The sequence below is a fragment of the Agelaius tricolor genome, unplaced genomic scaffold, assembly GCF_023055355.1.
Source record: "Agelaius tricolor isolate 1412-34295 unplaced genomic scaffold, bAgeTri1.0.p SCAF_10, whole genome shotgun sequence".
Taxonomy (NCBI): Eukaryota; Metazoa; Chordata; class Aves; order Passeriformes; family Icteridae; genus Agelaius; species Agelaius tricolor.
The window spans coordinates 21,815,988-21,837,941 of NW_027269270.1; the positions used below are offsets into that span (position 1 = coordinate 21,815,988).

The 21,954-nt window shown below is 37.3% G+C and overlaps 1 protein-coding gene across 2 annotated transcripts in view; it reads right to left on the reverse strand.

The window, feature by feature from the left end:
• The window catches only part of XRCC5 (X-ray repair cross complementing 5), a 49,874-nt gene that overhangs the window by 12,978 nt on the left and 14,942 nt on the right, over window positions 1-21,954 (reverse strand). The window contains exons 9-16 of one of the 2 annotated variants that reach the window (XM_071435197.1): window positions 20,632-20,744; window positions 17,160-17,222; window positions 16,356-16,493; window positions 15,614-15,704; window positions 14,274-14,401; window positions 10,064-10,260; window positions 5,675-5,765; window positions 4,175-4,244 (exon numbers count right to left, since the gene is read on the reverse strand). In XM_071435197.1, the coding sequence (XP_071291298.1) occupies window positions 4,175-4,244; window positions 5,675-5,765; window positions 10,064-10,260; window positions 14,274-14,401; window positions 15,614-15,704; window positions 16,356-16,493; window positions 17,160-17,222; window positions 20,632-20,744 (891 nt within the window). The remainder of the gene's footprint in view (window positions 1-4,174; window positions 4,245-5,674; window positions 5,766-10,063; window positions 10,261-14,273; window positions 14,402-15,613; window positions 15,705-16,355; window positions 16,494-17,159; window positions 17,223-20,631; window positions 20,745-21,954) is intronic. The other variant, XM_071435196.1, reaches the window with a different exon arrangement.

The window sequence follows — 21,954 nt, forward strand, 5'->3', positions numbered from 1 at the left end:
AAAAAAATCAGGTTAAAAAAAATTTCTTCCCTTATACAAAAGGCTCCTGTTGTTAATATTCTGATTTACACACTGCTGGTGGTAATGATTTGTATTCACGGACAGTCCTTAAAGTGTGATTCACTGACAAATCAGTTAAGTCACCTGATAATTCATTTTAAAACACTGCTCTGTACCATCTTTCTAGAACTGAAAAGAAGAAAGAAATTCTGAACTGAAAACTGTACTAATTTTTAAGGACCTCCTTCATCTTTAAGCCAAGAAATAAGAATTTTAAGACCAAGAGCTGTTGGCTGTTGGAACTAATCCAGTACCCTATGAGGTGCTGTTCAGTTTTGAAATGGTGTCTCTAAATGTCCTCTGAGTATGAGTCAGAATGATTGAGGCTGGATGTCTGAAGGCCATATGACCCAAATCCCTGCTAAAAACAGGGTGCACGGTGGAACAGGTGCCTCAGTGCTCCGCAGACTTGAGTTATGTGTGGCTCCAAAGATGGAGAGTCTCCAATTCTCATGGGCCCTTTTTCTATGTGAGCCCCATCATTGTGATCTTTATTATCTTTTTCCCCATAACATCTAATTCAAATTCTGTTTGTTGCAACTCAGAGCTTTGACTCTCACCCAATCACTATGCTCTTCAAAGACAAACCTGGCTTCATCTTCTCTGTGAAGCAGATATACAGAAAACTTCAAAGTGATTCTATATACTCAAGTATTTGGTTTGCAAAAGCCCTTCTAATGACTGAATCATTTTCATCAAACCAGTCATTGCACTTGGCCTGCCTAGCAGTAGAGCATGAATAGTCTCTGAAATATACAAAAACATTCTGTAAGATAAAAAATGCAGACAAACTGCAAAAACATGCCAACAAAGAATTAAATGCAGTATTAGCTTTTTAAAAAACTATCTTAGCTCCAGAAAGGTAATTAACTATACTTATCTCTACAGAAAATCTTGCAATGAAATATCATCCTTTTTCACATTCAGTTACTGATTCTTTCAGCTATGTTTTTCTAGAAATGCCTAGGAAAAAAATATTAACTAACTTACTATAAATATAGAAATGAGAGCTTAGAGCAATTTGTCTCTGGACACGCAGATTTCTCTCCCAGCTGAAAAATCAGTAAATAAAAAAAAAACTTTTTCAACATCATGTTCTCAGACAGGAGTACTGTAAGATGCAATGAAATGTGGCCTATAAACTCACACAGAAAATTTACAAATCAAAGAAAATACTGTGCATGTGTCAATACCTTTTTCTACTCCCCTGATTCTATCTTATACAGAAGCCTATGAAAATATAACACAACACATCAGACATGATCTGCTCTCCAGAGATGCAGACACGGATGGAAACCTCCAAACAGGAGGATGAACTGGCAGTACATGGCTACTCCTTTGGCATTACAAAGACGGCAAGCACTGACTGCATTTTCTGAAGCCTTCTCTAAAGCCACAGCAATGAGAAACTCATTGTACACACTTGGGAGCAATAATTAGATTCTACTCAGGTAAACTAATCTATTTTATGTGCAGTCATTGACAAAAACGTCAGAAGCTGTTATCAGGGGACATCTCTTTGTGATGACTCTACACTTGTGACTTGCTCAAAATAAGACCTGCATAACATGACATCTCTCTGGCCATGAATGCAAATAAGAAAGGATGTCTAGAGGGGAACACAATTCTAGTTACATGAGCATCAGCATTAACCAGTAAGCTGAAACCATCAAACAAATCTCACCAACTTCACTTAAGCAGCTCCCTACTAATAAAGGACACAGTTTTCAGGTAAATCCAAAGTTGATTATTGTTTCAGGAATTGAGCTGCCAGTCCAGAAAACTTATCTCTAAGACCCTTACCAATCTGAAAATCTTTGATTTTCTGCAGATATTATTTAGGCATTAGTGGCAAAGATGGCACACAGCATCAGACATGGACTAACTTCCACTTAAGACTTCTGCTATGAAAGGTGCAAACCCTGATTAATGCATCCCAGTGAGGGCACTGCAGGAAATATACTGGTACCTATTTTTAGTGATAAATATACCATCAGGACTTCCTACAAGCTGTTTCAGAAGAAAAAGAAAAATAATCACCTTGCCATCCTCTGGTACTGCTACCTTTATAATTTTGGTGTGGGTGTGCCATTAACCTGCAGCTGAATTAAAAAGCAACTGTAGCGTCACTATTTAAAGTACAACTCTTCCTACTGCTACAACTTCTCTATCTACTAAAAAACAACCCACCTCAAATCAAACAGTTGAAAGACCTTTCTCCTCCCAATGAAAGGACTGCTGTTATTTTAAAAGGTGAATGTAAGCCCTTTTCAGTTAGGAAGACTGTAGCAGATATTTTTTTAATACAAGAAAGAAAAACAGAATGCAACTTAGCAGTTCTCCTGTCTGCATCCTGACACATAAAATGCTACCCTTTTTACAAATAAGTATTTGAATCCCACAGATTATCCTTTTCTGCAAAGAAATTTTATGTCTTATGTTCTAGCAGAGGGAAAAAAATTCATCATTAAATGACAAAATTATACCAAAAAAATCCCTTAGAACCACTGAATAGTTTTAAGGCAGAATTTACTATTTACATAACCAAAGTGCAATATAGCAAGCCATTAAAAACATGCCTGCAATGTTCAATTTGTTAAGCCACCTAAAAGGCTCTGAAGCACAAAAAGGATTACCCAAAAGAAAAAGATAATATGCAAAGTATGTTTTTATTTATAGTGGCTTCTATCTCTCCTGTAAATGGGTGACTGCACTACATTCTGTTTAACTACACCTTATCATTACAGAGCAGATCACAAAGAATAAAAGCAAATTGCTCACAATTTCAGAACTTTCCAACCATGTATTGCAGTTATCTCCAGCACAGCTACCAAGTGGACATATTTAAGCACTCTTTCTAGTTAAACCATCTTCAAGGATAACCACTATAGTTATTTCTGCCTTAAAGCTTTCCTACATGAAATTTATCACTGTAACAAAGTAGTCAACTGTTCCACAGTTTCTGTATTCTAATGTATTGTACAATGCTTTTTTACTGCATATTAATAGAGCTGAGATTCAAGAACACAACTCCAAGTATTTTTTTCAATAAATAATTTCTTCTGGGTCTAATGAAAAATACATGCAAAAAAGCTAGCTAGATAGCTTACAGGTCTGGAAATTTTGGAGAGAAATAGCTAGGCAGGCTTTAACAGGCTGTATCACAACTCAATATACTGATAAACACACTCCTGAAACTACATCCAAAAGGACCAAAGGTCTTGTTGAAATACCCAGTACCTCACTTAAGCACCTCTGCAAATCTTTCTTTGAAAAATGGAATGTGACATTAATGGCTATTTGGCAGATCAAGTTTATACCCTGCCACAACCTTCAAATCACCCTTTATGAGATACAGGACCCCGTCCATCTTGTGCATTCTTCTTAAGACACCTTTGGATTACATATATCTCTGCATTGCTACTCCAGGAGGGAAATACCATACAACCAATGATAATTTGATGGCATTTCAGACTTAGGCCACACAAGACAATGTTTGACCTGTGCCTTGTGTTCTTCTTCATCTCTGAGAAGAGTCAGTGCACACAGAGCCTTCTCTCAACTTTCAGATTACAAATACTACCTGCTTACTCCACTCTGAATTCACCTGTGCTTTCTTTCACTCACAAGCAGTAAGAAATGACCTTTGCAAGTGAAGATTTAAGTCCCAGGCATGAGAGTCTCTTTTTTGTTCATGCAACATGAGACAGGTTTCTCACACTCTGCACACCCAACAGCTCTCCACTTCAGGCCAGAAAGACCCTGGGAATGAGAAGCTGAGGCTCATTCTGAATGAGGAAGTCAGGGAATACCAAGGGGTCTCCTGTTAGAAACACCTGAGGGGTTGCTCAGGTGCCTCAGTGTAGCTGTCTAGTGCCTTCTTACCCAAACACAGCTACCTGAGGCTTTTAATTGGGGAAGGCAAGTATTAACATGGGAATTACAAACAACACCTTCCTTGGCTGAGCGGCACTACAAGCTAACCTGTAAATTCCAGAGCAACTCACATTGCACTGGAAACTTATGTTTAGACAAATGGATTGCATTTACTGAACTACTAATATAATAAAGTTAGTTGCTATTAATACAATTAAGATAGACAAAAGTCATTTACCATCTTTGAAGTCAGCATTTTTCTTCCTCACCAGAATTCGGAAATCTTCTGCTGGGTTAACACTGCCTACCTACAAAAAGTACAAAACCAATTCAATTGTCTTCCAATAGCCATCTCTCTCTTCTTGTCAGGCAACAAGAATCGTTACATTTCTTTTTATTTTCATATGAAAACAGAAACCATGTACTTCTCCGCATTCAGACTCAAAAATGCAAGTCTTATAAAGTGTGTTAATGCACAGTACTCCTGGCAAAGGCTGGCTATGACATGAGTAAGATGATCTCACTCTGCTGCACTGTTACAAGTTGGCCACTTCTCTGCTGCTGACAGGACAGAAGCACAATAATTCAGGTTATCTGCTAGTTCAGCTTTGAGATCTTCTGTAGCACAGACCTCTCGGACCTCCCTAATCTCACCAGATGCTTAGTAAGGAGTGTGAGCTCCCAGGCACAGGGGTACAGAATCAGTGGTGTGCCACTCCAATAGGACCTCAAAATTAAAAGCTTGCACTTAAATCATCTAGGCTTTCTGGCAGAGTCTGACATCTTAAAGCCAGAGTTCTAAATGGGCATGTAAATGCAGAAATCTTTCAAAGGAACTAAAACCAGGTCAAATATAAATAAACACTGAAAAACGGATGCATTAACTTGAGGGGAAAAAAAACCAACAACCCTACATTGCTTAAAATTTCCTATCAGCAATCATAATTCTCCTACTTTTTTTTTTATGCTTTGCTGTCAAAATAATCCATGGACTTTGCAATAAGTTTGCTTGGTCTCACTGTATTTCTTTAAGATCTAGCAATGCCACTTTTCAGGAAATATCAGAAAATTATATTAAAAGTGCAGACAACTGACACTTTTTTAGTCTTCAAATATTTTTATAAGCATCAATAATGCTTTTTTTTCAAAATTAAAGAACAGCACATTTGAAAACAAGAGAAGTTAGCTCAGTATTAAAAATTTTTTATAATAGGAAAACATCAAATAAAGGAAGGTGCACAGTTACAAGTTAGGTTTCATCTAAGCCATAAAATTCTAAGTTAGATCTAGTGGCAAGATGCAGTCAAATTTCTGATTTAGACCCCCAATTAATGCAGAGAACAATGTCTAAAATCACAGCAATACTTTTGATTAAATACACAGAGGCAACTTCTATGTTGCAGAAGATATGAAATACAGCAAGAACAAAATTCAACCACTGAGCTCCAATTTTGTTTTCTTCAGATCCTCAGGCTTTCCTTTTAGAGTTCTAAACACCAGGAGAGAATTTTGTCCTAAAATATCCACGACTGATGGAAACTTGTGTTAACACATGCCTAAGGGCAGAGAAAGTTGTCTTCACAATCTCTAGCAGAGTTTCAAATGTACAAGTAGACAGTATTTCAGTCATGTTTCAGCTAGAAACTCTCCTTTTATCAGGAATTCTGTATATTCACTACAATAGACTTAAAGAATTAATCTTCCCCTTTGATAATCAGATTTGTAAAAATATGCTTACAGAGGTGATATTGCCTTCAGCAAGTTTCATAAGGCTAAAGCTCTCTTCCTCATCTTCAGTTTTTGGTTTCTTAAGGCTGGGTTCATCTTCACTGCAAATGAGAAGGACAAAAATGAATATAAACACTTGAAGATGATGGTCCTGCCTACCAACTAGGGAGTCAATAAATTAATGAAATTTACACTGAACTAAAACTTCATTACATAACTGTTCCAAAATCAACACTCAACCATGCCTTATTTTTCCCTTGGGTTGCACAAACCAGAGAGTAGAAACAGAAATCAAACTTCATCTTCACATACAGCAAAGGCATCACTTGTTGAAGGTATGAGATTATTCCTGCTTATTTCAGGTGTGAATTTCCTTATACAGACCTCCTTCATCTTTCTAAATACAGAATATCTCCAAACACTTTATCTGGAATGTCTGTGTTGAGTTAGCCTTGATAATTTACAGTATATAACATGACATTTGGTATTTTCACTAGATTTTTTTTCTAAACATGAAATGTCAGTGAAAATTTACCATTTTAGTAGGACATTAATTTACTGTTCAATCACTACCTGCTAGAGCCTGTCTTGGAATTTACAGCTAATACAAACCTGTTTACACAATGGCTTTTGAGTCTAATGACCACTATTCTCCATCAGCACATGAGAGCTCTGTAAACTTCCACCTTGTATTTGTTAAAAACTGACAACAAACTCCAGTTAAGCAGATCAGAACTCTCTTTGGACATTTTAAGCTACATCTCAAAATGCTTTTAAAAGACTATTTTTATTTTTAAAAGCTAATTGTGATTTTGGGCTACATTCTTACTTTGTCCTTAGAGGTAACATAGAGCAAGGTGTACATTCAAACTAGGAACTTAATTCTCACATGTAACATGCTACACTTTAAAGCATATCTCAGCAACAGAGGAAAATCCAGATAATCACAAAAGGGGAAGAAAATCAGATGCTGTCAGGCTACTGACACAGATGAATTGATTTCTATTTAAGAATGACTGAAAGCTACTGAGCAACCCAAAGGGCAAGATTTGTGTTCAAGGAATCCCAAAACAAAGTAACAAGTTTTTCTGAAAAATTCTACTACTATCAAAAGAAGAAACTGCTTGATGATGTAGGGACAAAGCCAGAGATCCTGGACTAGGAGCCACTTTTCATTGTGCAAGATTACAACTGATTGCAAAAACTGCATTGCACGTTACAGAAGCAATCAACTATTAGCAAGAACTTGTGGAGTCTTCCTTTTTGCTTTCTATAGCACACTCCTCCCCTACTTTACAATCACTGTCTATCTCACTTTGTTTCAGCAATCTTCTCTGTCCTTAATTTTGTCACTACCAAAATGAAATCCCTTCTCCTCAGCAACTCCTGTCATTCAGCATAACCTTACTTATCACTCTGGGAGAAATGATGACTTTAGCTATGCCTAAGGACAAGGATAGGATACCTTTGCTTCATTCTCAACTCTGCTGACTTTCTGGCTAACCTTGAACAAGTTGCTTGATTGTTTTGAACATCCAGTATGTCTCTCTGTAAAAGGAGAAACTGATACTTATCAACACCAGAGAGTTTAGAAGCTCCACGGGAACAAAAAAATCTTGTATATTAACATGGTCTGATGAAAGGTGTAAAGAACAACAAAAATTCTCTTCTAGAATATTTTCTTCCAAAAGTATATGGCAATCAATTTTCTTCTTTTTCTTCCTGCATTATTTTTACAGATTCAAAATGTTTTGGGATTAGAGGAAGGAGAAAATAAATGATGATGCTGCATTTAACAGCCTAGGACCAAATCTACAGTTGTCATTAATCAGTGCAGCACAGCAGAAACTAATGAATCCATAGCCATTTATACCAGCCAAGGATCTGACATTTAGAATATGCACTGATTAGCAGTATTTTTAAACTGCAAAACGTGCAATTACTATTTGAGAAAAATTAATAAAATACAAGATTAATTTAAAACACCCACTTCTACATTAATATAGAAGCCTTTCACATCCTACAAAGCTGGATGAGATAACAGCCTCTCCACAGCCAACCTAAGAAGGAAAAAGTAAAATGTTTTCTATATTATTGGAATTTTTTTTAAACTACACAGATCTTAAGCAAAAGTGATACAAATACTGAATACTGAAATCTCTATTAAGATATCATGCCTACAATTATGCTGCTTTAGTCCCATTAGACCTTAAAAATTAACAAAGAAGAATCTGGTCAATATGATGACAGGAGATACAAAACAGTTTTAGAAAACAAAAATAACGGTTAAGACATCTTTTAAACAACTTTTTCCAAATACTTAAGTGCAACCTACATCTTAGTATTAATAAGTTGAATCTCATAGAGCCATAGCATTTAGAATCACAGAATGGTTTGGGTTGGAAGGAACCTTAAAGATCACCCACTTCCTACACCCCTGTCATGGGCAGGGACACCTCCCACCAAACCAGGCTGCCCAAAGCCCCACCCAGCCTGGCCTTCAACATTGCCGTGAAGGGGCACCCCCAACCTCTCTGGGCAACCTGTGCAAGTGCCTCTGTTATTGAATATTTTCCTTCATCATTGTTACAGAGATGCACTTTCTTTATCCAGTGAATAAATTCTATTATCTCAGCTTTTCCCCAAACACAGAAGAAAAACACAGTTAAGACTGCTGTTGTAGCAATAATAAAATACTACCAGTCCCATTCATTACTACAGTAATACCATTTTTCTGCAATTTTTAAAAAATCTTAACTATCATTCATTCTTCTTTGTTTAGTTGAGTCTGTATTCTTTCACTTCCTTTACAACTTTTTAAGAAAAAAAAAATCATTTTAATGCCCAATATCAATTTCTATCTACATTACTTTTACAGCTACTTTTATCACCCCTCTAAAGGAAACCAGTTTTTAAACAAAAGAGACTTCCTTCTTGCTTGTCAGATGCTTTTGGGAAGATATATTTTAAAGCAACTAACAGTAATGGGTCACTGCATTTTGTTTAAATTCTCTCTCTAGCTTGTTTGAGCCCAATTTTTTGCCTTTTATTTCTAAAACAGCTCTACCACTTTTTAAGATATACACATAAATGTACATATGTACATAAACCCAGAGAAACTGGGGCATGGAGTAAGGAAAAGAGAATTTAATCAGTATGAACTTACAGACACACCAAGGCAACAGGAATATACTAAAATCAGCAACAACAACAAGAAAGCCAGGTGTTTCCCAGTCTGTAGACTGGAATGTGGTCTTAGTCTCAAGTAGCAAATTGAGGAGTCCTGGGTCATGTCTTCCCAAAGAGAAGATGCTGAGAAGGCTCCACCCAACCCAGAGGAAAGGACTGAGCTAAGCAAGAGCTCAACACCCCTCCAAGATGCCATTCCTAGTGCTGAAAGGACTGAACCAAAAATGACAAAATCAAGGAAGAAGGAGCTAACTGAGAACACTCCAATGTCTCAGGGACCCACTAGTTACATTATAGATTTCAAGAAATTAATTTCTCAGAAGCAGATTTTGTTTATGCAAATTGATTTGGCTGGGGTGACAGTAAAACTGCAGTATCAATTTAGCATTTATTCTTCCTATCTGCAGCACAAATAAACTAAATACAGTATATTCAATAACAACAAAAATACTCTGTCTTAAAACTGTTCAAACAATAGCTGTTCCAGGAAGAGTTATAACAGCTTGATTTTTTTTGGAGAAAACCACATTAATTGCACAGCAGATAATAATGAAACTGCTTTTCTTTTGATATTCAAAATGAAAGCTAGACAATTACCTAAATCAAGCATGCTGAGAAGGAAGGCTCAACTTTATGGCTAATTTAAAGAGCCATGGCATTTATTCTGAGCTAAATTAGACGCCCCCCCGCCATTAGTGTTATTTGAACTCTTTTATAACCACCTCTAGGACAAACTGTCTGACCAGGACACAAGAAGCAATGCAACAGATTGCCCAGAAAGGATGCACAAACCCTGAAGGTTTTCAAGGCCAGACTGTATGAATCCCTCCTTAGATCTCACAGGTGGTTTTGAGCAACAGGTTGACCAAGAAGCCTCCAGTGGGGTCCATTCTAATCTGATGGATTTTGTAATTCTGTGACAGCAAATATAGACATGAGGAACTTACATGAGTAAGTACAGGCTCCCCAGACATGAGGAACTTACTGGTTCCTATTGTGTCCTGCACTGCAACAGTATGAGCACCACTATTCACAAGATACTCCAGACATTCTGTGGCACCACAATATTCTCTATCTATCAACATTTTTTCCAGTGTGCAACTCATTGATTTTCTGTTCAAAAGATTCTGAGTCTGATTCATCCAGCAAAAACAACCTGATGTGTAAAAAAAAAAGTTTCAAAAAAATCCATAATACATTTCTAACGTACTTGTCTTTGAAGATGTCTTGTGCAGTCTTCTCTTCTTTTTTCTTGCCAACTTCCTTCAGGGGGAAAAGTGCTTTTACTCTTTCCAGAGGAGCCTGACACCTTTCTCTTACCACACAAGGCATCTCTAGCATTTCTAAAAGATTCTGTTCTATTGGTGGCAGTGGCTTATCAGCGTGAAAAGCCTTGTGCTGCAAACACTGCAAGAAACAAAACAGTCTGAGCAAAGTAGAACTTTCAATTATATTAAAAACTTACCATATGGTAAGTGCAAAATATCTTCCATATTAAACATACTATCTTTGTATAGCTGAAAAGTATTCTGTCTCACAATGGACTGAAAGTTTATGATCAACTGTTTAAGGACATTATTAATGACATTAAACAAGAATTCTGATGCAGATGAGTGTTCCCACACTCATTGGAATGAGTGCTATGAAAATTATTAGAAAAATCCCAGGAATGAAAGTCATCTGCAACTGTTCATATTTTTAGCTTCACTCTACCTTTAAAAAGCAGTTCTCTTATAAAACAGTGCCATGGGAAAGATTTCTATACACTTGAAAATTAAGTAAATGAGATCTATCCCAACCACACATTCCAGTTATTGTAACACTTTAATGTCCCTCAAAGAAATAATTTCCTCTTGGTCAATTACACTCAGTATGCATACAGGAGGAATGTTCACAAGCTTAAGAGAGAATGCAAATAGAAAGAGAGAATATTACATGTGCACAGGTGAGGCACAGAATATATGCATGTTTGGAACCTAGCTTTGAAAGGAGTAGGGAATGAAGGGGCCTGACAGATGCACAAAGCTGGAACAGATGGCGAGAGCTACAGAGAAGGATTTTTCACCCAAGTGTAGAGTCAGTGCACACAGTCACAGAGTCAAGCAGACGGGGAGAGATGAGGTTAATGAGGCAGGCTACAGAAATTCCATGGAGGGTTTTGGAAACAAAGTAAATATCTTCACAATTTTGTGAAGTGTGAAATAGCAATAGAGAGGTATGTGCATTTACAAATACACAGATACCAGTGCATGCACACAAACACATCAAAACATGTGATATACAAAGGAGACAAATTTTTTTCCATGTCCATGGTACTAGGAGCATTAGACATCCATATGGAGGTACCTACTCAGTAAACTAGGAATACAGCAGAGATTTGCTCCCCTGTTGGCTGTCAGACATGACATTCATTTAAAAAACAAAATCAAATCAAATCAAAGTTCCTATTCATACTGGAAATCTGCCAATACAGAAAATCAAGACAATATGTGACACATCAATACTGGTGTGTTTTCAGGCTGCCATTAACATTCCAGTCCATACTAGAACATATTGCCAAAAGGAGGCAGTTGTACAAGGCTACTGATTTGGAAACACTTGTAATGATTTAAGGCACCATTATTTTGAAAGAGTAAAAATGTTGCTGGAAGATGCAGTAATGGCTCTTGTGACAAAAAAAAAAAATTAGGTTAATTCAATTAAACTCACAAAGCAAAAAACCCTAAGTCCCCTGTTATGCCTTTGTGTTTCAGGCTTTTGTAACTGACATCTTAATGTGTGCAGCTGCAGGAGCTGAGCAGACTGAGAGGCCACAGTATCCACTTGTACCTGTTTTTAAAGTAGATGACTACATCTCAAACTTGAGATGGCAGGTACTGTCAAAACTCAGGTGCTAAATGGAGACTAAGTTAAACAGACAACCTGGAGTTTGTAAACCAATACTGTCCCTCTTATCCTTGCTTCCCCCCTTCCTTCTGTGTCCAGCAAGGATCACTCCCACCCTCCCTGCTAGAGGAAACCCACACTACCACTGCCTTGCAGACTCACTTCTATTCATGCATGCGGTCACCAAGGCACTAGCTCCTCATTGCTCTTCCTAATTTCTTACATCTCCATTTCTAGAAACACAGCCAGCTTTCAGAACAGGGGTCACACCAAGATACTGGTCAATGGATGTAATGAACTGGGCTTCACACCATTAATTCTGTGATAAGCAATGACATACATGCACCAAAAGAACCACCATTGTTGAGCAATTTGTTTATTTGCTAACAAATAAAATGCACTGCATTCCCTAATCGTCTTAGGTGATACAAATCCCTGTATTTAAGATGGACAACTTAAACAACAATGTTGGAAGTCTACCATTACAAAAGCTACAGAGGTTCACCTAATTTTTTGTGGAAGCAAGGAATAAAAGTTGAAAATCTAGATGTAGGATATTCCTCATCTTCCACTCCAGCAAGAATTAACAACTACTTCTCACCCACTCTGTCATTTCCTGATGCCTACCACTACTTCCAGAGATATAATTTAGCTTGATGTTTTTGTTTAAATTCTGGCTCTTGTCACGTATCATTCCAAATATCTTCATGAGGCAACAAAGCAAGGAAATGAAGTAGGAGTTCATCCTTTTCTTCAGAGTTATTTTTCAAAACCATTTATAGGTTCTATTCAGCCCAATCCACTTACTGGCTATAGTCAAAAGATGATGCAGAATTTTTCTTCACAGTTCTTAAGGAACCAGCAGTACTGTTTTGCCTAAGAACAAAATACTAAGAATCTGGGATATCTTCACAGCAAAGGAGAGAACAACTTACACAGATTAATAACAATTTTTTAATCATACAAACAAATGGGGCTGAGTGTGGCCAAAAGCACTAAGGGGACTGACAGTTCAGGGCTTTCTGAATAGCAAGGACAGAAATTTCATGCTATCCCATGAAGTCAGTAAATGCTTTTTCTACCAGTAGCACTCACCCTTACAAAATCCTATAATCCTCTAAGGAAATTGGCAAGTTACTCAGTTACCCTCTTCCAGCAGCAATTGACTCAAGTGCTGGAACACTACCATCACACTGTTTCAGAAGACAAACAGCACACCTAAAAAAAAACATCTTTCACCAATAGAAGACATTCACTAAACTAAAAGAATGCAAAACTCTATCTAGCAATATAACGGAGGAAATCCTACCTAAGTACTTCATTTAAAAGCAATGCCCAAGATTTGTAATATCCAAGCTCAACAACCCTTCCAAAAATAAGAGTTGTGAAGAGGTCAGCTCATTTTAAGTTCTTGCCCTGCAATAACCTCCAACTGATCAAATCTTGCACTCAGTTACACACTGTCTTGTCAATATGACTGGCAGAACTTGATGAGACCTCTGAGTTCTTCAGGTGTCAATCAGAGTAGGGTTGAAGACACTGGGCTTACATGTGTTCCTGAAGCACACATTGACCTTCAGATCCTTTGGTTATTTTAACAAAACTGAGGAAGCAAGGCTTTGGGAAGCTAGGGTAAGCTTTCTTGATTTAAAAAAACATCTTCTTCCTACTTGTAAACCAAAATAAATCATGTGGAATTGCTGAGATATGAACATGATTGCTATAATACCATTTTTGGTCAATTTTCAGAGCAGAGTCACACATTCAATATATCTCCATGGTTCTGCATACAGTACAATTCTGCAGTTGCTTAAATTGCAACATAATTTTCTTTATTTTTGAATTTGCTGCGTCATTTTTTAAACACTTGGATTCCAATGTATAATTAAGTCTCTCATCCTCACAGTTGCAATGAAAGTCTTCGTGATATGAAAGGAATGCAAATCAAAATGGAGACAGCTTGATATAATAACTGCAGGAAGCGTGAACTGTTCTGTTGGCTCGTAAAGTGCATCAGCTTAGACACCCCAACAGAACACTTTAAATGTCAACAACCTTAATAACCATTTATTACTGATCCAGTTTCACCTCAGACTGACCTGGTTTGGAATACTGCTAGATGCAACACTGCACAGAAAAGTCATGGGACACAGAATGAGAAGCTGAAGATATCCCCAATTTTCAGCCAATTTTTCTCTTTGTCCAAAAGCTGAAGACTGAATCTACGTCTACAATGCAGTGTTGAAAGGCAAGTTTTAACTTGCCTAGTCTATGTGCCTATGAATATCACTGATGCTGTTGTGGACACCTCAGCACAGGTATAATTTCCCTTGCTTCCTGGAAACTAGAAATTTTAAAGATACATCTATGTCAGGGACAGCACAGAAATCACCGGTTACCACATACTTTAATGCCAGAGATTTATATCTGCATTTTCACAATGCAGATCTTTCCAGTGTGAATCAAAGGAAGACAGAAGGCTGAAAAGTCTTAAGAAAAAAAGTTTTTAAAAAATACCATATAGTTCATCTCACCTGATATAATCTCTGAAAATGAGGGTTTGGAATTTTGCTGGGCTTAAATAGATCCTCAAATGTTTCTTCATCTTCATGAACCAAATTCATAGAATCAATCAGTGAGTCAACAGCAGATAACTGATCCACTAAGGCAGCAATTACATACAAAGGAAGATTAAATACACTTGCAGATGGATGCATTTCTTGAGACAATTTATAAATGAGGATTTGCTTCACAATGCGAGATTTTCACCCAGCCATTACATGCCACAGAACACACTGCAGCTATGGATGTGCCAATAAAGAATATGGATAATGGACACAATAATAAACCCCTGCTTTATTTAAGGACTACAGTGTAAAGTCATAAAGACTTTTCCCCCAAGACCTCAATTATTGTTGCCTTTCTGCTTTAGCTTTTCTTCTTTTTCAAGATGTTTTCATTTGCAACAGAAGGTTTATAGGCCACTTAGAAAATAAGGATAACAGTTGGTTTGCAAAACTAAATGGCATAATATAAATTTTTAAAGTTATGATTGCAAATTAACACAGTTCACAACAGCCAGCTACTGCTTTGGTAAGACAGGTTTTAGATTTGTTATCAAACTGCTAGTTACAGGCAAGAAAACAGAAACAGCTATAGAAACAAACCAGCATGCTAAATATACCCTGACGTGCAGGTGCCCATTCAATGCATCTCATAACAAATGAAAGAAGCAGGAGTGGATTTTAAATTACATCCACTTAAGACTCATTGCTGTGCAAAACTCTCAGAACAGCAAGTCAAGTTTTGTGTAGCTGCATGTTCTCTAAAGATGCCATCCATCTCAAGCTGGACACCAATAAGCACACGGTTTAATAACACTCCACAGAAAATACTGTCTTTGCCTTTGTACATTATATTAACAGGCCATACTGCAAATGGCTACAGGAGCAGCTTTGCACCAACAGAGCAGCTGCCTCTGTTCTAATTCTAGCTAGCTAATCACACACTGCAGATCCCACAAGGTTTGGCCATTTACTCCCACAAATGAGTTCAAAGATCAAAGGATACAGAGGACTAATTGCAGCTCTCTATCACAGGACCCTGTGAGACTCACAATGCTGTCATTTAACAGGACAGTTGAAATACTGCATGCAAACTTAGGTCTGCTCAGCCTGCACCTGAAGTGCCAAAGCTTTAATACACATTTACACTTCAAGATGACATCACCATAATGGATGCCCAAATACCTGGGTGTTTTCCTAAGCCAAAATAACAACAGAACTTATGCTTTCATTGGTGAGCCAAATATTCTAAGATGCTCTAAAAGAGTTAGAAGACAACAATCAGGTTTCTTGACCAGCAAATGTCTTACCTGTAGGAATGCATTTTTTACTGTTTTTCAAGGATGAAAATACATATTGTCTTAGGTCTTCCATATAGGGTAGCTGCACATAGATGAGACACTGTGCAAGAGGAAAGAAAAAACAAGTGAGCCTGAAGAAAAAAAAAAAATCTGTATCCCCAGAGTGCCATGTCAGGGCAATCTAAAACCTAAGAAAAATCTGAAGATGTAATGTCTGTGCACACCAAAACACTTAAAATATGTACAGAGCAACACAATTTGAATCAGAATAAAACACAGCATTATATTTTATAACATAGTGATGGCTATACTTGATTTTTCTGCTTGTGGAATAAAGACCTCCCCACCCATCTGATCCCTTTTTCTCGTGCAGAGTTCCAATTATCCATGCTTTAAATATCCAATACATTGGCGCTTTGGGAGGTTTTATCACAGCTTAGTGTATTCCAAAGTCAAAAGCTGGATTTGGTTTTTTTTAACATTTCTCTGCCTCATTTTTTCTTTATTCAATTACCTCCTCCAGTTCATACCACCCTAAATAATTGCTTTGCATCTTTTATGTTTATACCCTTCAAAAGTCTGAAGATTGTTGTGTCCGCCCCCACCTCCGTCACGCTCAGCCATGCTATACATATTTAGCTCTTTCAATAGTCTCTCGTAAGAAAGATCAGGGGAAACATATGCTGCAAAAGTTCTGACATACTGTGCTGCTTCTGGGTCTCTCTGCAGAAGGCTAAGAGAGAAGAATTACCTCATATGTATCCTTAATATATGGAAAAGCTACTCCAATTTGTGGATAGCATCTTCTATCATAAGCATAGCGCACTACAGCCACCACTTTCATCTCATCCAATGCACGAACAAGCGCAGAAAAAGCAACTGCTGCATTCTGGAGGGAAAAAAGAAGTCGAAAAAATCATGCAAGTTCTTAATCATGAAATACATCTTTCACAGGGAATTCAACAGCATTGATTTAGTCAAGACTAGTTTCCATTTCAGCTATAACTTTAACACAAGCGTTTTTTCATGTTCATAAATCAAAGAAGCAGAAAGGTCAAATCTCATCACGATAGTGGTTCCATTCAAAGCTGAGCCAACTTTAGATTCAGCACATTCCACCTTTTTCAGCAGGTGTGAAGAACTCTCAGAGGTTTTGCATGAGATAGCAAAAGGGAGGAAAGTCCCTTAAAGGAACATATTAGAGCTCCACAGTGAGCTTTTTACCTCCAGTTCTTTGAAGGTCTGTTCTAAATAACACAGTGACAGGGCACACTGTTGCTCTGCATGAGAATCGACTTCAGCACCAATTTCAGGTTCCTCACAACCTTGCTCAAACATAGTATCTACCAGTTTTTCATTATTCATGAGATACTGTATTCATTTGGGGTTTAATCCAACTTCTTTTTAACCTACTAGGCAATGAAATAAGACATTTCTGTAAACTGCATTAAAAGTATTTATTAACAAAGAAAGACAGGACAATCTCAAGCATCACTACTATTCTTTTTTGTTCTGCAGCAAAATACATTCAGCATTACACTTCAGTTTACCTTACCGCATCATCTTTGGCTGCAAAGACCTTCAGAGCTTGGTTGCCCATGTAGTAATGCCTCTTGATCTACAGATTCAAATAGTAAAGAGTTAGACTGACCAAAAGGTCACCAATACAAGTGGACCAATTAAATTACAAAACAACTAGCATTACTCAAGTCAGAAGTCACTAAATTTAATTACAGTGCATAGAGGTTAAAGCCCTGTATTTGTCTCATATCTCCATTTATCACTTAATATGGATATTCAGTCATATTGGATAGGATATTATCACAGCCTCCTAGAGGTGGGCAGGAATGAAAGACAGTGCTACTGGCAGCTGTTACCAGTCTGAATTCTACTTCAGTAAATCAAAAGTCACTGTGGAAAACTACGGTAGTTAATACAAGGCCTAAACCTACCATATCCACGCTATTAAATTTTTCTACCAAAGATACATCAAAAAGGAGCCACAAGAAGTCTCATCCTTAATTAATAAAGCTACTTCAACACCAACCCAGAGTATATACAGCTGGGCTAGCAAAGAAGAACTTCTGTTAGCAGAGTTTATTCTATTCATGAACATGGCTGAATCTAAAACAAAAAGGAAAAAGAGTTTCATCAAGGGGCATCACTGGAACAGCTGGAGCTACAGCAGCTCACACACACAGAAAGCCTACAATCATAGGAGACCTGTCACAAAGATCACATTCTACTATGGACACTGATTAAAATAACCTCTCTTTGTTAAAGAAAAAAACCTCTTTACATTACAGTCTCAGAACTAACGTCATTATATCTTTGATTTTTCTTTCATTCATTTCACCTTTTTATTTTATCTTCTTTATTTAGCAAATTACCATAAGGCTGTTGAAGTCAGTGACAACCTGCAGCAGAGCAGGTCTGTCCACTGTTTTACAGCACGATTCTTCAGCTCAGATTATTCTACCTGCAATCCTTCTTTCCTGTTCTGTCTCTAAATGCTCAGAAAATTTTACATTCAGTATAGTATACATAACTACATGTGTGTATCACTACACCTTTTTTTGTTTGCAAAAGAAATTGTCCCTTTGTAATATTTTCAGGTATTATTTCTTGATTTACATGGCATAGCTTATAAATTAGAAATCAAAGTTTAAGCGGCCTCTGATCTTCTTTCCTGAGGGATGTGAACAACTCAGGAAAAGAATATAAGGTGGTTCTATTCCTTATTTAATTATGTATTTGGAGCTGTTCCAGTTTTTCTAGTCAATAACGAATCATCTTTCCATCGAAGTTTTTTAAAAAAACAATTTAATATAAAACATACATTTGAGTAGTGTCAGTTTTATCATTCCAAACAATAAAATTTAGGAGGCAAAACTTAAGATAACATATGGGTCTTGAAAATTCCAGCTGTAGTTAAAACTTCCTGATATCATACCTACCTATCCACTATAATTTTAATCCTGCAAGCACGCCTGAGTAATTTTATTCCACTGAGGGGATGTGCAGCTACTACTGTGCATAACTACTCATACTCCTGGCTACAGGACCAGAGTACACTTGAAGATATAATTTCTGTTTCTTATGAAATCCAGAGACAAGAGGAGTATATAATAAAAATTAATTAAAAGCAATCAATATTTGGTACATTGAAAAATTTTAAAAACAACTTGTTAATTCTTTTATGCATATTTATGTGACTCAAAAAGTATTCCTAAAATTAACTGGAACCCTACAATTATTAACTATGTATTTGAAGGCATTACCACACTATCTGACCAACAATGGGAAAATAAAAATCCACATGAAATAACAGTTTGCTCACAGGAACACTATATTCCTCATCTGCTTTTCTCTAAGTTTCCATTTTCAAATAAAGTCAGACTAAGCTGAAACAGGAGGCCAAACTCCAGCATAAGAAAACTCTGCACACAGCAAAATACATCTTGCAGAACTAAATGACAATAGCAAGACTCAGCTGGAGGCCAATAATGTATGAAGAGATCCAAGAAATTGTCTCATTGGAACACAGGATTCAGACACATTTCACTTATTATTAGATCCAGTTTCTGGTACAGGAGGTAGCACTCCCTAACATCTCTCTGGCCCAGGCCAATTTAGGGCACATAAGCTCAAGCATGAATGAGATGCTTCCTTGATCAATCACTTGCAGTGCACAGCTCCCACATTACTCAACAACTAAGTCTGAAAGTCCTCAGGGAGCAACCAGGTTACAGATTCCAGTTGGGCTGGCTTCTCCTTTCAGTAAATCACATTACTTCCTGGCTCCTCAGTGCTTATGTTGTGGAACACCGCACTGCAGTAGTCTAATGACACATCTAGCAACATGCACGAGGTCTCTGTGTCACCTGTATTGTAAAGTAAGAAGATGTTTAGTTACATCCATTTGGGAGCAAGCTCCCACAGATGCTTCCTAATTCATTTGCATATTTCCTTCATTGTAAAGGTGATGATGCCTTAGCCTTTATCAAGAGCTCTCCTTTGTTCAGGCAGTGAGAGATTTCAAAGAGCAGGAGGGCTGGGAGCTGTCAGAAGTGAAGGTGTAGAACTGCCATGATATCATTTCAGTTTTGACTGGTGAAGAGGACTGGGTGTAGGTAACTCCAAGATGAGTAAAGTTTCAGTCAGAAACTTTTTCAAAGAAAAAAGATGGGGAGCAGCTTAACATCCACAGCAATTACTTGGCACTCACATCTCTGTGCTCTCTCCTCGTGAGTCCTTCTTGAAGAACAGTTTTGTTAAGCCTTTGCCTAAGGCTTTGCTAATGCTTAACTCCTGGATTTTCTGAAGAAAATCACCTTGTGCTGGGTAACTTTTATTAAAGTACTTGCTCAAAATAAGTTTCTTACAACTGTCAGGGACAACAAACAGCAAAGTCAATACCACAAGTAGAGATAAGTGCATTACAAACACTGAGCATCTCACGGAAATATGGAGAGCTTTTGAATTATGCTACCTTTGTCTAAGAAGTCTTCACTATATTTAAGTTTTTCACAATAGAAAGAAAAGACCAGTCATGGTTCACAAACTAATCCTTATGGAATTGAGAATGAATGGAGGCAGCTTGAGGCTTTCTTTAACATCACTTTAACATTGAGGGAGAAGCTTCTGTTAAGAAGCAGCCATACTCTTGGCTGGACAAAGCCCAGAAAGGCTGCTGCCTGAGCTGAACAGAACACAGACTATTAAAGTCTGTGAGATGAAATGAGACTACAATACCTCTGTCTCCTCTTTGCAGAGATCTGAGTTCAGTGACTCTGGCTTCACTTGAGGGACCAATGACCACACTTATGAGCTTCTTTCCTTCACAAGACCATATATGCTTACATGCACTAGAATCAGCAAATAAGTCAGCCCTGCATACCTGAGTGGAGATGTCCCATTCCCAATACTGAAATCCAACACAACACCATGACTTCACTGAATTCAAACCAAGATCAAGTGTCTTGAATAACCCAGGAAGCTGAATAGGAAGACATTTAGTATCACACCTGTGAGGATCTAGTGAATCCCAAAACAGAAAAACACTTTCCTTCTGTTTTGTATTTCATTTGCTCTTCATCTTCCTTGGAAAAAGGAACTATATCACTCCCATACCGAAAACCTGGAGAACGAGAGAAGAGCATCTGGTAAGCATATGGGCCTACAATTTTAACACTGAAATTAGCTCTCTGAATATTTTAACAATGCATTCATGCCCCACAGCTACGTTCCACACATGCTCATCAAATTACTTTCCCTGTTAACAAAAAAAGCCCAAACACCCATAGACACATTTTGTACTTCAGAAAGCACTCCTTGTACATCATTTTATGTAACACAAGTACTCTCAGAGAGCAGGAAAGAAAATAAGGGAACATCTTGCCTAACAAAGTTATGCTCACAGAATAGATTTAAGCAAATCAGAATAGATTTCAGCAAAGAGATGGCAACACTCTGCAAACGGAATACAAGCAACCTCAAACATACCACAAATCATATCACATGAGGTGACACCAGAAGAGATTCAGAAAATAAAATGTGCTAATAGTAGAAGCAAGGTACACAATGGAAAACCAAAACACTCTTGGTATGCAGAACTGGTCTTTTTATATATTTCTGTATTTTACTTCCCATGCCATACATTACAGGTATATGTCCACAAAATAGGAAGCTGTAATTTCTCAGAGGTATCATCTGCTCCAACTGCTTATTCTCCTATCTCAGCTTCCAATATCCTTCCTGTAATGCTATCACTTTATTATGTTGCCACAGACTAAGGATGATATCCTCAGGTGTGCAGAAAGCAGAAGGAACAGAGATAAATCCTTGGATGAAAAACCTATAAGCAGATACATTTTCCTACAAACTGAAAAGCAAACACACAGAATGAAAGAAATTTCAGTACGAGAGATCATATTTTGTATTTGCAGCAAATTATGACATTTCTCAAAAGATTCAGTGAAGTCCAGGAGGCATCAGGAGCTCTTTTAGCATTAGAAATATCACACCACTGACAGGGAAATCTTTTATCTCTTTTGTTTACATTGAACTGCTCACCACTTCTTTTTACTAGTATCCCACAACTACTTACTAACTGAAGCAGTCAGAAGATTAGCTGAGAACAGACGCAAATCCTCCAAAATGCATTCTCTGTAAGAAGTGGATTTTTTTACACAGTTTTGAAGTTGTAAAATGTAACTAGACTATCTTTTAACCATCATTTTTGATTAAAGAAGGTCACATTGTCGTTGGGACTTTATCTGATACTGCTATCAAACACCTATGAATGCTAAAATTGAAATAGATTAAATTAAAAAATACAGCTTATTCTA